General features: G+C 38.0%; 1 protein-coding gene across 1 annotated transcript in view; it reads left to right on the forward strand.

Moving 5' to 3' along the window:
* LARS (leucyl-tRNA synthetase) overlaps positions 1 to 16,394 on the forward strand; it is a 32,685-nt gene that overhangs the window by 10,947 nt on the left and 5,344 nt on the right. The window contains exons 13-29 of the mRNA XM_009331458.1: positions 396 to 449; positions 1,455 to 1,595; positions 2,266 to 2,343; positions 3,280 to 3,365; positions 3,458 to 3,523; positions 3,628 to 3,710; positions 4,387 to 4,525; positions 6,646 to 6,858; positions 8,254 to 8,311; positions 9,222 to 9,285; positions 9,891 to 10,074; positions 10,306 to 10,396; positions 11,254 to 11,394; positions 11,939 to 12,079; positions 12,175 to 12,285; positions 13,310 to 13,420; positions 15,592 to 15,696. Coding sequence (XP_009329733.1) covers positions 396 to 449; positions 1,455 to 1,595; positions 2,266 to 2,343; positions 3,280 to 3,365; positions 3,458 to 3,523; positions 3,628 to 3,710; positions 4,387 to 4,525; positions 6,646 to 6,858; positions 8,254 to 8,311; positions 9,222 to 9,285; positions 9,891 to 10,074; positions 10,306 to 10,396; positions 11,254 to 11,394; positions 11,939 to 12,079; positions 12,175 to 12,285; positions 13,310 to 13,420; positions 15,592 to 15,696 — 1,866 coding nt within the window. The remainder of the gene's footprint in view (positions 1 to 395; positions 450 to 1,454; positions 1,596 to 2,265; positions 2,344 to 3,279; positions 3,366 to 3,457; positions 3,524 to 3,627; positions 3,711 to 4,386; positions 4,526 to 6,645; positions 6,859 to 8,253; positions 8,312 to 9,221; positions 9,286 to 9,890; positions 10,075 to 10,305; positions 10,397 to 11,253; positions 11,395 to 11,938; positions 12,080 to 12,174; positions 12,286 to 13,309; positions 13,421 to 15,591; positions 15,697 to 16,394) is intronic.

Below are 16,394 nucleotides of genomic sequence, written 5' to 3' on the forward strand. Positions count from 1 at the left end.
GTGGAAATGAATTCCAGAGATGAGATTAAGAGCTCTCTATGAATTTCAGATGAGACTTAAAAGTAGCTGTTGCTATTACAGCTTCAAGAGTACATCAGTGTCTAAACAGCTATCCCTGGCTATTGAATTTTTGTCCCACTCGTTTTCAGGGTAGAACGATAATGGTTTTTCCTCTCTTAAAAAATGTAGACAATGATGACAGACAATCACCTGGAAATGAGACGGGCCTTAAACTCAAGTGTGAGAAGTGGTGAGAAGGCAGGGAAGTGGCTTTGTCTACTTTATAATAAAATACTATGTACGAGAAAGACCCTGTGAATGGATAAAAACCTTTAAATCTAGAACATTTTTTTTCTTCTAACCATATTGCATTTTTTTTCCTCTAACTTTCAAAGGCTTTGAGGGTGAAGTATGGCATCAAAGATGAAATGGTCCTGCCTTTTGAACCAGTGAGTACACCCAAATGTGTCCATCTGCAGTACACATTATTTTGTATTCACTCATGAGGAATGTGCCAAGAACTGTATATGCTTTTTCCAGAATTTCTCTTTAAAGTCCTCCTCAGCTGAAAGAGCTGAAAAGTTTAGAGTAAAGTTTTCATGTTTTGCTGTAGTTGTAATATTTGGTCCGTTAGAGGTTGCAACGAAGATTTGTTATTCTATGCTATACTTCAGAGATAAAGAAAAGTATTAATTTTTGTGGGAGTTACTATTTTGGAGAATGGATTGCATCATTATACTGATAACCTGTTGGTTGGTTAAAACGTACAGCCTTAATGGCTGGATTATTATTCTATCTGTTCTATGCAAAGGGCCCAAGTCCCTTACTGTTAATGCAGACTCATGGCTGGATCCATTTTCATTAGAAAACATAAGTTACAGGTAAAGCCATCCCAATATTCTGCATTATCCTTGCTTCCACATGCTAGCTTAAGTACCAGTACAGCTTGGTACTGGTGTCATGTCAGGAGATAAAACTGGGGTATTGCTTGTAGGAGGGCAGATCAGGAGTCACACTGGGGACTGCCAGGAATTTTTGATTGGATGAGTGGAATTGCACTAATACTTTAAGTTCTACGTAACTTGATTAGTAATAGATGCTGCAAATTTACACACAGAGTAGCACAATACAGTAGAAGTTTGACGTAGCCCTAGCACCTGCTTCTGCTGCCTTTAGGGTTCTTTGGTTAATACTGCTTTTGGCCAAGATATCACGCAGGACAAACGCTTTCAGGTAACTAGTAATGACTGCCTTTTTTCCCCCTTCATAATCTCTGGTTTAGACTCCCACGTCAGCCTAGGGACTGCAAACCAAGCGAAACATACTTGTCTGTTTCGTTCAATGCATTGCTTCTAGTGAAGCTTGTGAAATCCAGGAAACAAATCTTTGTGTAGATTTTCATGATGCTGAGATAATTTGAACTGAATATATGACACTGTTTTGTTAATTCTCAGGTGCCCATCATTGAAATCCCAGGCTATGGCAACCTTTGTGCTCCATCAGTCTGTGATGAGCTCAAAATCCAGAGCCAGAATGACAGAGAGAAACTTGCTGAGGCCAAGGAGAAAGTGTACCTGAGAGGGTTTTATGAGGGAGTAAGTAATAAAAGATTTTGATAAGTGTTTTCTTGCTGAGTTTGATGAGGAGAAAAAAAAGTGGGTAAAGATAAAGAAGAATAAAAAAAGAAGACTGCAAGAAAGCAGGAGATTTTTTCTTTTTTCCCCAGACCACTTCTCATTTAGCCTTCTGCTGCAGTCAGGTTCTGCAGTTGGAGGAGTTATGTAGAACTGAAGAAAGAGAGTGGAGGAACGTAGGACTGCAAACTGAGACTTATAATCTGGTTTCCAAGCAAGTGATCACGTTCTGGGGAGTTGATCAATTTTGTTACAAGTATTGATTTGGAAACTGGTATGAAGAGAGCAGTGTGTTGGTGTGTGGCGTGGGTGTTTTTTTAATCTCCTTTATGTCTTTACTTGTGTAATGGCTTACTATGATGTATTCCTCAGCTGTTTTCTTAAAAACTGGCAACAATTTTTATTTCTGACTAGCTGTGTTCGATTGCCGATGTGTATGCTGACATGTATACAAACTCATTTTGGGTAAAGATGACTGTCTATTTAATGGAAAAAAAATCTGTATTCCTATTTTTTGCATGTCAAAGATTGCAGTAACTGCTGCTACTTTATGTTGATCTAAAGAGCTATTGCACCTGTTCCTTGTTAATTTAAAAAAAAAAAATCAGCTCCTGTGACCGATCTTTTACAGGTAATGTTGGTGGATGGATTCAAAGGACAAAAAGTTCAAGATGTCAAGAAACATATTCAGAAGATGATGGTGGATAATGTATGTGGTAGTATGCATGCAGCTTCTTTTAATTTATCTATTTTGTCTTTTTCACAGTAGCCGAGTTACTGAAGAAACCTCTCTGTTTTGGTTCTGCAGTCCTCTTAGTGGTGCTTTGAGTGGTGCTACAGAGTATGAAATACGGCTAAAAGAAGAACCTTGTGTTCTTGGACTAAGTGGGATGAATAGCTTAATTAGAGACCTCTTATTCCCTGCTTCATCCCATCACCTTGTCTACGAAATATTTTGGTGGTCTGATTTAATCTTTGATACAGTTGGGAAGATACTGAAAGTGTAAGATCTGAATTGTCGATCTTTTTCAAGCCTACCAGTAAAGGATGTCTGTGCCATGCAAACACCCCATTTCTGGGGTTCATCATGCAGAGAAGGAAGAGTAGTAAATGAACAATGATCATGTCATCTCTCTAATAAGATTTTCCTGATGAGGACTGGAAGCGGGAGAGGCTTCAGTTATTTAGTCAATATTGCCTTGTTGTTGCAGCATTGTTATGTTCAGATTACAATATAACACTTCATCCTGCATCAGAGTACGTGGTTTGTGAAGGTAGAATTAAAGCTCACCGTTCTGTTTTTCTTTACCTTCCCTCCTCCCTCTGTCCCCCAGGGTTTTCTAGTAGCTGTTTTAATCAGTAGGGGTGTAGTCAACGAGTAATATTTTGTGCTTCTGTCCTTTTCGTCGTGCATGGAGGCACTGTACAAAATTATGTGAACTGATACCTCAGAAGTACATGGTCAAGCGTTGCCCTCATTTTAAAGTGAATACTGAGGCAGAGAGCCTGTGCAGTGATGAAAGCCATGCACTAAATGCTGTAAAACAGATTAGAATGGAGAGGATGCTTTTTAGTAAGGTGTGAAGATTTTCAAGACTTTGCTAAGTACTTAAATCTTAGCTTTTATTGCCCTTTCAACTCTTAGGATGAAGCCATGATTTATATGGAACCTGAGAAACAAGTTATATCAAGGTCTGCTGACGAATGTGTTGTGGCCCTTTGTGACCAGTGGTAAGTGAAGTAAAGCTGTAGTTATAAAGTTACTGCCAAATTATATCCTACTTCTGGACTGCGTTATTACAATAAACTTTTCCTGACTGTAGGTATTTAGATTATGGTGAAGTGAACTGGAAGAAACAGGCATCAGAGTGCTTGAAACATCTAGAGACGTAAGTTATAAAAGCAGATGTAAAAGCAGAGTGATTGTTTGCTGCTGCTGCTGGTGGTCTAAGAGGGCTGAGAGGAGTAATTAGTAATAGCTTATTTCTTACAGGTTTTGTGAAGAGACTAGGAGAAATTTTGAAGCTACTTTAGGTTGGCTACAAGAGCATGCGTGCTCCAGGACATATGGCTTAGGTAGGCAAAACACTCCTTTTCCCACTCAGTGTTTCATGAGGATGGTACTCTTCACTTCATTTGGAAGGCTTAAGTGCTATCTAGAATCCAAAATATAGTATAGGTAAGTGTAGAACAGATCTATCCAATTTGCGTCGTGACCCAGCATCCCAGAGAAGGGATCACTTTCTTGAAAACGCATGTGGCCAAGGGTAATTTTATTTTTGCATTACTACGCTGATTCTGTGCAGCATCTCTGTAGCTTTTTGCCTGGGTCATTGATTTGTAAGAGACCTCAGGAGAAGGAACTAATACCATTTCTTGGGTGTTCTCCTTAAATTCTGACTAGCCTTCATCTTGTGTAGCCTATGACGTGGGACAACTGTTATAACTGCTTTATAATACACAGCAAATGATCATGAGCTGAAGTTTGTTTGGCAGTTGTGCTGAGAAGCTGACTACAAAAATAGCAAGTATTTTCTCTTAAAAAAAAATTTTTTTCAAATGCATAAGTTGAATTTTTTAAAAAAAGGATTTTTAAAAGCATAAGCATGAGTACTTGCCTCTGTGTGTGTGTGTATATATATATTATAATGTTCCACTGAAAGTCATAAACTGCTTATGTATGCTTGAGTGTCGTGCTTGTTAGTAGGGATGATACCGACTGTATCTGATACCTGGTTTCCATCTCTTCTAGGTACCCGATTACCTTGGGATGAGCAGTGGCTGATAGAGTCTCTCTCTGACTCGACTATCTACATGGCCTATTACACAGTGGCTCACCTGTTACAGGGAGGTAACCTGAGGGGCCAAGGAGAATCTCCTCTAGACATCAGGTAAGGAGAATGAATCATTGAGTTTTCTTGTTTAATTCGGTGTGCTTATCTCCTGAATTATTTTTGACAAGGACTTGCCAAGCAGGCTGATTCTTTGCTTTTGTGTTTAAAAAGCATCGTTGTTAAAACTTAACCTGCTGTTAGCTAAGTTACAGCAAATCTGCAGAAGGGAAATAAGGAAAGCGAAAGGAGTATGGTGGCCAGAGAGAGAGGAGGAATGTCCCTGAAAGCAGAACTGTATGCAGAGTAAATCACTTTTCTTAATACTTGTTTGACTTGCCTTGAAATGGTCCTGGCCAGGTGTCTTTGAGCGATTGTGGTTTCCATGGCTGCTGAAGTGTCTCTGCTTATTGAGACTGCTTTGCAACTATAAAAAATTGTATGCTTCAATGTACAAAGTGGGCAAGATTATCACTTAGTTTTTGTCACTGTATTAAAAGTTGGTAACTCTCTTAGAAGCTTAGAACCATCTTTTATCCACAACTCGTATGTGGAAACCTTCAAAGTAAGAGGGAGAAGGCATTTGTACCAAAATACCTCCGAAGACTGCTCTGTGACCTCTTGGTTGGAGTGGTTGTGAACTTTCAGTGATAGAGATCAGAGAGTTGAGATAGTACAACTCACCTGGAATTGAAAAAAACACTGCCAATCTTGCCTTGAATCTTATGCTCTAATTCTGCATGTTTTATGAACTCTTTTCTGGAGTAGTTTACACATCAGGACTGGAACTTGCCTTATTCAATGCTAATCTGAAAACCATTTCCAAGGTGAAGATTCTTACAAACAGAAATAGTTCTGAAAGTCTTGGCAAGGTTTTAATTTTGGCTCAAACCTCTCTAATTACAGAGAGGCTACCTATGTACTAGTCATGTCTGGAAACAAACTTTGAAGTGAGCATCCTGAGCCCTGAATTATAGATTTGATGTAATTAAGTGTATACCTTAGTGTGTACTCTTACGTGAGTAGATAAACATCTTTCTTATAGTGTTAGCAAACACTTTTTACTCTGTGGGGTAAAGTAAAAGGGGATTTATGGTGCGTCATGTCAGTCACCATTTGGTTACAGCGATCTTTGGCACCAGACATGGAAGCTGTCAGAGCACACAACAGTAATTTAAAGCACAGAACAATAACTACCAGATCTAAACCAGCAAACTGGTGCGTGTAAGACTTCATTCTAGGCTGGTGGTATCGACCATTGTTTGAACTAGTTGTTTAATATGTCCTGGAGGTACTTTGTATCCAGAATGCTTCTTCTCTCTGCATAATACAGGCCAAAGCACCTTAGTAGATGTTAACAAATAGTAAACTTTGATTTGAAATTACTTAATTTGAAATGTATGCAGGTAGTATCTGGTGGACTCCGTGAAATTCTAAGGAGCTAGGAATAAAAATCTCTGTAGAAACAAGAAGGATGTTTTTTTAATGCAGGCCAGTGGCTGCAGAACTGTGGGTCTAAGTTGCATCTCATCAGTGTTTTCATTCAAAATTGTGGATTCTACCTCTAGTAATTGTTAAATGTGTCTTATAGTAAATGTTAATTTTGAATGGATTAATTCCATTAAAAGTGGGAAAAGACACTAATTTTTCCATGTAGGAGGTGACCTTGAATTGTGCAGCAATTCTCTTGTACTCCTGCTCTTTTACTTTCGTGGAAGCCAGAAGGAATGGCTGTATGACTCAGTGCAAGGGAGGGCAGAGAAATTTAGGTACTGGTAATAGGTTTTCAGTATTCAGTTAAGGTCACAAGTGGTGCTGGGGGTGGGGGGGTGGCATTTGGAAAAGAAATAATCAGGGTTCCAGGACATTAAAGATTATGCTTTAATTATTAATTACTTTTTCTTCATGGGAGTCTTCATGCTTTATTGGGAAATACCAAAGGGCGTTTTAAGCAGGGCATGGCTTGAGCAGTTCCAAGTTCTGATTTTGTTTCTGATGTCGGACTCGCTCATCTGATCTAGGCAAAGTACCTGTATACTCTTTGTCCACGTTTGCTCTGCTTATCACATGGAGTATGTTGTGAGAATGAATCAACAGTTTTAAGCTGTCTTATTCAAAATACTGTGGAGCGTTAAGAGGAACTTTTACTGCCATCTCAATATGGGACTAATTCTGTACAGGGCACATCAAATGAGTAAAGAAGTTTGGGATTACATCTTCTTCAAGGCAGCTCCATTTCCTAAAACAGAGATTCCAAAAGAAAAGTTGGACAAGCTAAAGGAGGAGTTTGAATTTTGGTATCCTGTGGATCTCAGAGTTTCTGGCAAAGATCTTGTTCCAAATCATCTGTCATACTACCTCTATAATCATGTGGCTATGTGGTCAGATCAAAGGTGAGTTTGGAGAGAATGCAAAACAGGTGTGCAGGAGATAAAGCTGGAGAGTTTGTGGTTCTGGTACATTTGCTAACGGCTTTTTTGGCCTGTACAACATTAAGAATTAGGTTGAAAAATGTATTCTGATTGTGGCTTTGTTACAGTTATCTATAGTAGATGTTATTGAAATTGAAGGCTTTTTACCATTATTTCTCGTTTTTTCCAGAATCCTTTAAAGATTTTAAGATGCAAGATTCTTACATACAAATTCTAAAACATTGTTTAAAGCAAAACTGAAATCTGACTGTGTAATATGACTTCCTGAAATCCCGTTTCTCCTAAACACTGGAATTCTAGCACTGACTTGGCAGTTTCAATCAGCTCTAGAGCAAACCTAAGGATTTATATGTCCTAACTGAACAGTACCTTGGCTTGGTGCTTCTTTAGAGGATACGTGTAAAAAAACATTGAAACAGCATTGGTGTATCTTTAGGGTTTTTTCTTCCTTTGGGAGTGGAGACAATAGTAAGAGTAGCAGCATCTAGACCTAAATCCAAATGCAGCCGATGTTGGAATTGTGGTGTTTGATGCTGTTTTTCATTTGTTTTAGCTATCTATGGAGGCATGAAATGCTCAGTTAGGTAGCCACATGAAGAAGCAAATGTGTAAAAGTAGAGAACAAATTTTATCTTCAGCTTTCATTGGCCTCTTTTATAAAAGTCAAATTCTTCTGTAAATATCTCCTCCTGTGTATTTTCTAGTATTGAATTGTATTCCTGCACTGGGATTTTAAGTAACTTTATTGTCATTAAGTTTTCCTAATTACTTCTCAAGGATTGTTAAAACAGTGTATACATATTCCCATGGACTATGCAGTACAGGTTGAGAATCTTTGCTGATCATATGCTGCTTTTAGAAAGATGTAGTTCTGTGCATTAAGATACTATGTTTGCTTTCCCTTGAACTTCTATTTAAGAGTTGTATAAAACTGTATGTAGAAAGAGCTGTTTTCTCATGTATAGTAAAGATGGTCGTGGGGAATTTGATACCTGCTTCTTCCATTGGTAGAGATCTGTGGGACTTAGCTCTATCAAGTGCTGTTGGGCAATGCCAATCACTGGCCTTTAAATTAAATGCAGCTGAATAGAAGGAGGTGAGGTAAATGGATATAACTGTAGGTGCAATACTCCCTGCTTTGCATTTCAGCAGTGATAATCCCTAACCCTTATATTGTAGTTCTTTCCATCTTCAAAGACACTCCTTAATTTTTTTAAGACACCCCATAGGTATTTTTTTTTAATTCCACTTAAGGTGTTCATCCCAAACCGGAACATAAAATGTGTGTGTGTTTTTTTTTTTTAAAGGGAAAATGTATTTACTTTACCAAATGCTTTGTATCTTGTCCTCAAACAGAGAAAAATGGCCAGTAGCTGTGAGAGCAAATGGACATCTCCTTCTCAATTCTGAAAAGGTATAATAAGGCTTCATATGTGAGGTGGCTTTTGTGGTTGTCAAAATAGGCACTTGCCAGCCAGACTGGAAAAATCCTTCTCGTAATTTAAGAGGAGGAAATAATGAAATAGTGAAAATTCTAGTTTCTTCATTGGTGCCTTCCAGTTTTTCATTCATCGGGGTAAAGACCTGCCCTTCCTCCAATTCTATCTAACACTTTTTCTTAAGTTAGCTCTTGTATGGCTTCACCAGTTTAGTAAAGATATCAGTGCATTTCTATTGAGTTTTAGGGTAATATAGAATGTAGAATCTTTTTTTTTTTTGACTAAATTTTACCTTTGTTAAGCATTGGAGTAGGTGCAGTGAGAGGAAAAAGTTTGTGCCAATAACTTGCTAATGTATGCAAGTTCTGAAATTGAATTTAAAAGTGCCTGAACCTAGGAATTAGGCCTTGGAGACTGTCCAATATGAAGCAAAAAACCCCCACCAGAGTCCTTCTTGAAAAATCAATGCAGAATGAGCTGAAAATGCCAATTTTGAAGTAGTATTTAAGTTTAATTTAGGTAATTTCTGGAATTAAATTTTGGTACCAGTTGTCCTGTTTTTCAAAGCCTGGCAAAGTCTGGGGTGGAACCCAAATGATGCAGAAGGCAGCTACCATTTCCCTGCAGCTGTGGTGTATATGGACCTTAGTAGTAACAACTTGTGCAAGTCTCAGGACAAGTTCAACATTCAGGAGTTAGATGAGTGCTTGCAAAGTTCAGTCTGCTTTTCCTGTGAGAACTAGCTCAGATCTACTAAATTGCTTTTGCTGTGATTCATGGGAAAATAACTTTCTCAATGGCTTGCCCAAACCCTTGTTGCATCTGTCTTGCTTATCCAACAACAAAATGGATGTGTGAGAAAACAAAGACTTCTATTTCTTTCAGATGTCTAAATCTACAGGCAACTTTCTTACCCTAACTCAAGCTGTTGACAAGTTTTCTGCAGACGGTAAGTATGTTCTGACCTGCATCTGGTTTTCAGTTATGTCAAAATGACTAAAATTAGTATTTTGCTCTCAAAGGAGCAGTGCGTTTATTGCAGTAATGAATTGCAATAAATCTACTGCTTACCACCTGTTCTTGTTTGAAAAGCTGAACTCTATTTAGAAAATTGGGATGCATGTTAGCACAACACCTGTTTCAACCAAGAACTGCTCCTGGTGTTGAGACCTCCTAGAGGGTGCCTATTTCGTTCTTCCACATTCACTTAAAAAAATCATAAGAGACATGCTGTTGATGCACACTGTGTGTATACGTGCATGCCCTTGTTCCTTCTTGTATGCTCTTGTTTTTGGATAGTGATTGTACTAGTCTCCTGTTTCTTGGTGTCTTTCTGGTTTCCTTCCTAAGGAGGGCAGTGTACCTCTCCTGGGTAAAGCGCATCCTTTGAGGCATCTCTCTCTAGTTGGCCAGGCAGTTTGTAAATTCACTTTCCATGTTATTAACTCTTAATGAAAAGTTAGTTGTAATTCATTTTGAGTCCCATGCCTCCTGCATCTATATCTACCAGCTAATTTGCATGCCAGCCATGTTAGCTGATCCAGTTTCTTTCAGGCATGCGTTTAGCCTTGGCTGATGCTGGAGACACTGTTGAAGATGCCAACTTCGTGGAAGCCATGGCTGATGCTGGTATTCTTCGTCTCTACACATGGGTGGAGTGGGTAAAGGAGATGATTGCAAACAGAGGCAGTCTAAGAAGTGGTCCTGCCAACACCTTCAATGACAGAGTCTTCGCCAGGTACTGTACAAAGGCTAATAATACACTTCGGTCCATTTTTTTCTTGCAAGAACCATCTCTAGTTATTTTTTTTTCCTACAAATTAATGAATTCCGTAAAACAAAACACATTACAGAATAGGTTATGTGATTGTGCTGTGCTGATGACATTGATAATGTTGTTTTATACAGTGATGCCATTATGTGGGGTAGACTATGCAATATTGATGTTTTCACTTCCCTTCACCCTTAGTGAAATGAGTGCAGGCATAATGAAGACAGACCAAAATTATGAGAAGATGATGTTTAAGGAAGCTCTGAAAACTGGCTTCTTTGAATTTCAGGTAGGAGGTATCTTTTTAGGTGTAAGAAACTAACACACTGTATTTGTTACTTTGTGGATTTCTTTTGATCCCGATGTCTCTGATCCTTAATTATACAGCTGAATTGGAATCAGAATTGTGCCAAGAAACAAGAGTACTTTAATGGAATAAATCTGAAATTATAAAGGTCTGCTTGTGTCATTTTTATAAAGGTCTAGAGGAAGACAACTGTGATGCTGCAAATAGTCCTGATAACTAATATGAGCAAAAAGCTGCTTAAAAAAAGACACTATTAAAAAGAGTGTTTCCTTTCTTTAGCTCCTTTGTAATAAGGCACTCTGCATAAGAAATCCAGATAATACATCAACAAAATTGTTTGGAAGCAGAGTGCTTTTTGATATATTCAATAAACCATGTCTCCAGAGTGTCTGCGGAACCATGCCACTTCATTTAATGAATTACAGAGACTCCTTTATGTGGCTCCTTTATGGTATTCAGGAATGTGATTAAGTAGGCTGAATTATATGTATAACGATAGATCATATTCATTGCCTTTTTCTTAGTACTTACTAGTATCTTTATGCAAGCTATTCGGGATGATAGTACCTGATACACAGTTGTGGATATTTTTGTCTTTTATGTCTGTGCCAATAAACACTTTTAAAGTACCGTATTAATGCAAAAATCAAATGGCCAACTGACAGATGCACACTCAGGTGCTTCAGGAAAATACAGTTCTTGTAATAATCCATTATTGAGTTCTAAGCTGCTTACATTCTAAAGGCATATTAGAGCAAAGAATTGTGTGTGGTTTCTTCTAAGTGTTTCTCCATGGCAGCTGGAGTGTGTTAATGATGGTTGCATTGGCTGTGTTTCAGGCAGCAAAAGATAAATATCGTGAGCTGGCAATAGAAGGAATGCACAGAGAGCTGGTGTTTCAGTTTATTGAAGTTCAGACTCTGCTGTTGGCTCCTATCTGTCCCCACTTATGTGAGCACATTTGGTCACTGCTGGGAAAGGTACTTATGTTTCAGTTTTGTCACTTGATTTGGATTTAAGCTTTTACTGATTGTTAGTAAGGCTCGTATCAGACTTAAGGATGTCTTTCATATGGAAGTAGAAGAAACATATGTCTTAATATGAAGAGCCATAGTAGCTTATTGTCCATAGGACAGCGAACATACAGAGTTAGCCTGTTACTGTGATGATATATGCAACTTTAATACAAGTCACTTTGGTTGTCTGCTCACAAAGAGGTGATCTAAAATTAACCCAAATAATGCAATATTCCTACACTTATGCATGAAACTTTTTTAAGTGCCTTGTGCTTGTAGATGAAGATACGTAGCTATATGGCAGGTGTATGTATAGTCCTTAACACACTTGAAAATAAACGCTTGTTGGCTGTATACTTACTCCTTTAGAACCTACTTATAGGTGGGTACTCATTGAGGTTCAAACTGTATAAACTCCAGTTTCCAGTCAAGTTGTTATGGGTTGAAAAGCCACCAGATACTGATGTGTTTTCATCTCAGTGCATGTCACTTCATCCTTTCTTCAAAGCCTGATTCCATCATGAGAGCCTCATGGCCGACAGCAGGTCCTGTGGATGAGGTATTAATTCGCTCCTCTCAGTACCTCATGGAAGCAGCTCATGACCTCCGACTCCGTCTCAAGAACTACATGGCACCTGTGAAAGGAAAGGTGAAGTGTACTAGATCATCTTTATAAGTGTGCGTACTTAATAATTCTGTATTGCCTCAGGACTCCTTCCTAATTTTTTTCCTTTGTTTCCTTAGAAAAGTACTAAAGAACCTTCCCAGAAGCCTTCTCACTGTACCATCTACGTGGCAAAGAACTACCCACCTTGGCAGCACACCACCTTATCAGTTCTACGCAAGCACTATCAGGTGGTCATCCTTTCATCTTTCTTTGGCTGCTTACCTGCTTTTTTGTGGGGTCCTTTCTTCTATCTGTAAAAAGCTTATAAGCTGTAATTTGTTACCAAATTATTTAAGTATAAAGCAAGATAGTTTTAATTTTCTTCATGCTTTTACAACTGACCAATAAATTTTGGTGCTTAATGAAAATGTCCCAAGGAAGGTAATTGATCTGACAGTATGATTTCATTGGTTTTTGACAATCTGAGTAAAAAGTGGCCCATGTTCTGTTATTTTTTCATTTGCAAGTGGATAGCTTTTAAAATATTCTTCCCAAGTATATTTCTGAGGAAACATTGTTGACTGACAGATTAATGCGGCCTTGCTATGCAAGTGGGCTTAGAAGTGTTGTTTTGGTCCTTGAATAGGTGTATATTATTCAGTGATATTACAAGAAATATGTTGAAATTGAATACGTCAGTCATATGTAGAAGAAATAAGCTTTTCTGAAAGCAGAAGAATCTGTGCTTCCGACATGGGGAAACTGATGAGAGTGGCTTTTGGCATCTTAATGAACCATCCTTCTCAGCTTGAACAAATCAGTATTGTAGCTGATAGATTAGAGAGTTGTGACTTTTCCAACTTGTGGCATTGAGATAAACCAATATTCCTCATGTGAAATTTGTTTTCGGGGTATTAAACTTTGGGCGTTCTATAGGCTTTTTTCTGCGTCAGTGTTAAAATCTGCTGTTTGGTCTGATGCACTAAATAGGATTGTTGCAAATATCGAAATTTTGGATATAATAATTAAAAAAATGCAGAATAATACTGAGTTGCCTGAATGGCAGTAGTTATCTGGGGTTTTTTTTGGTCAAAGTTTTAAAAATTTACTTTTATAATGTTTCAAAGGGATGAGAAAATTATTATATGTGGAATCAATGATGACGACAAACCTTGCTGGTATTTATGGGAAAGCACGAAGGGAATATGATATTACAGGGCAAGTTTTTTAATGATACCTATACTTTTTAATGGATGTTCATCAATGTCTTAGGTCAGTGGAGGTCAACTGCCAGATAATAAAGTAATTGCCAGTGAGCTTAACTCCTTGCCAGAGCTGAAGAAGTATATGAAGAAGGTCATGCCTTTTGTTGCTATGATTAAGGTAAGTGTCAGAGGGATAGTTCTTGTATATGAAAAGCTCTTGTGAATGAAACGTGTCAGACAAAGGCAACGATAATCTGTAACTTTGTGCACGGGTATTGTTGTTTCCTTTATTTCATTCCTGGATCTTCTACTAACTTTTGACTTCAGTCTCTATCCTGCCCCTTGCTTATTTGAGATCTTCATGTTTTTGTTTATAAACTTCTTTGACATCTCTGGAAGAAAGATACAATAAAAATGTCTCCACATGAATTGGCCCAAGTGAACTAATGGTCTAGTTGAGGCTTAGTAGTTTGTGTATTTTGCAGGTTATACAATCTCTGCTTCAAATACAAGTGGATTCCTCTACATCTGAATTGCATCGTATTTGACTTTTCCAGATTTTAGTGCTGAAATGAGAATAAGGTGTTGCTCTGGAGACATAAAAACGCTTAACGTTTGAAAGTTGAGAACAAGGATAGAGATAATTGATTGCACTACATTTAAGGGAGGGGAAGAGGGACTGTTCTGAGCCCTGCATGGAATTACGAATTTTGTTGTATCATTCTTATGAAATATCAGAATATTAGTGATAAAAACATTATTATTTTCCCAGAGTCATGCAAGGCTATGAAAATCATGGCTTGCATTTTTTTAAAGAAATTTTTTTTGTGCTTGCTGTTGCAGATGAACCTTCCTAGTTGCTGTATTGAATTTTTAAGAAGCAAAGAATAAGCAAAATTTTAAATAAAAAAAAATGCTATTCTGCCCCCCCTTTTTAAAACCATTTTGACTTCTACTCATGATCTGTAGAAGTTGAGAGGGATTAGTAATGGACAAAATCTTAATGAGTGTAAAAATATTACTCTTTCTCCTTAAGCTTTGGCTTGATTTTTAAAATGCATGTAATGTCTTCTATTTGTAAGCTTTGTCATATTTTATAAATGGAGGTGCTCTTTCGCCCTCTCTCTAGGGTTATTCTAATTATTCCTTTTCATGGTAGCTCAGAAGCCTTCAGAGGAACAGAGAGCACAAAGCAGCTATGAAGCTTCCTGTATAAGTGAAGTTTGTAAAGAGATGTAGTGGTGTGTTAGATCAACTGATACAGTTGGAAAAGGTCAGACAAGCTTTCAATCCTACAAGTGTGTTAGGTCTGGAACATCCCTGGTTTTTGGTGTCCTTAGTCTGGCAATAGTTAGTGATCCTCGCGCACGCAGGGGATGGGTTAGCATGCTGAGGCTTACCGAATAATCGATCCTTTCACTTTTAAAGAGCAGTAGGCAATTTCACATAAATACATAAAAACATCTGAGCTCAGACTTCCTACATCAGCCTCTTTTTCTCCGAAACCAATTATTCAGCAATTTCAGTGTACAAGGAGCGTTTCTGCTTGTGCTTCCTATTCGTCAAAGGAGAGCTTAAATGTAGAAGAAACTTTGATTTACAAAGGGAAGCAATTCAGTGTTAATGTAGGGAGTCTTTCACATTAAACTGACAAGGAAACCAGGAAACCACAGCCATGCTGAGTCTGGCAAAGCAGAGCTTCAAAGCAGACAGCTGGCTCAGCATATGAAAGCAGGAAAGGGAGAGATTAAATTCCGAAGAGGAAGTTCTGTTTTAGTTAAAAAAAAAAAAAAATTCACATGGTTTTTATATTGCCTTTAATACTTCGTCTCTTGTGACTGTTGCTGTTGGTTTTCTGGACTAATTAAGTTACTTTTATGTTAACATATAAAGTAGTTGTTATTTCCCTGCAGAGAACTTGTTTTACAACTGCTGTGAACATGTCCAGTTGTTGTATGCTTGTCCTTTATTTTAAACTAGGTCATAAGACTGGATTTCCTCCTGTGAAATACCACTGAAATGCTGACTTATTTTGTGAATTCTCAACCTGCGCATTAAGTAGGGATTATAAATAACTGTGAATGTCAAACACCTTTTCAATTCTGTATTAAAAATGTGTTCTAATTGCTCTTACTCCTCCCATCAGTGTCACTAACTCCCTGTAGGAGAAACCCTGTTACAAGAAAATTATTGCTCCTGCGTTAGCATGTTGTGCCAGCAGAGAGCTCTCATATTTAAAAGCCTATTCTTTTCATGACTAATGTAGATAGTTTGCCATTTTGAAGCATCGTTTTACTTGCAGCGTTTGGAGGGTTTTAATCCTTTTTTTTTTCTCCCCCCCCCCGACAGGAAAATCTGGAGAAGAATGGTTCACGTGTTCTTGATCTGGAACTGGAATTTGATGAACGTGCAGTGCTCATGGAGAATATTGTCTATTTGACAAATTCCCTGGAGGTTTGTATATACTTGGCATATTCATTACTCGTTTTTTTTATTGGGATAGCTGGAGGACCAGCCTTTCCTAAGGCTATAAGCTTCTGAGTGTATGTTGCTCAAGTAATAGTTTTTTTTATCAACTTCCTGTATTTCGATCTTGCTGTTTAAATTTGTCAAATATAGGTGTATAAATCTGTTAAATATAGGCATGAGACACAGTGGTAGGTGTGTAGTATACGAACATGTTCCCACAAAACAGAGGTGTGTTTTGCTGCAATACTGGTTGTATCTGTGATAGTAAAGTCCAGTGACACTTTTGAAGAGATGTTTTTCTCTGAGCCAACCAGTATCTTACATTTTTTTCAGCTGAAGAAACGAGAAGGAGATGTTTCAAGGCATTACTAGCAAGAATGATCAGAGTCCTTAGCCTTGTAACTGTGGACTCTTACAATGGCCTGTTAACTGTAGCAGATTACCCTGCCCTCTTCAAGAAGCAGGTTCTGGCAGGGCTTTTAAAACTATGGTGTATAGTAAAATGGATGCCAGTCTAGTAGTAGTTATGCTGCTTCATATGATAACCAAAATTTAGTTCAATAGGCAGTATGTTAATGAGGGGATAGCTTAGACAGGTTTGTGTTTAAAAAAAACAAAAAACAACAAAACCCAACCAAAAAAACCCCACACAAAAAACCAACCCAACCCCCCCCAACCCAAAT

This window comes from Pygoscelis adeliae, unplaced genomic scaffold (assembly GCF_000699105.1).
Source record: "Pygoscelis adeliae isolate BGI_AS28 unplaced genomic scaffold, ASM69910v1 Scaffold108, whole genome shotgun sequence".
Lineage (NCBI taxonomy): Eukaryota > Metazoa > Chordata > Aves > Sphenisciformes > Spheniscidae > Pygoscelis > Pygoscelis adeliae.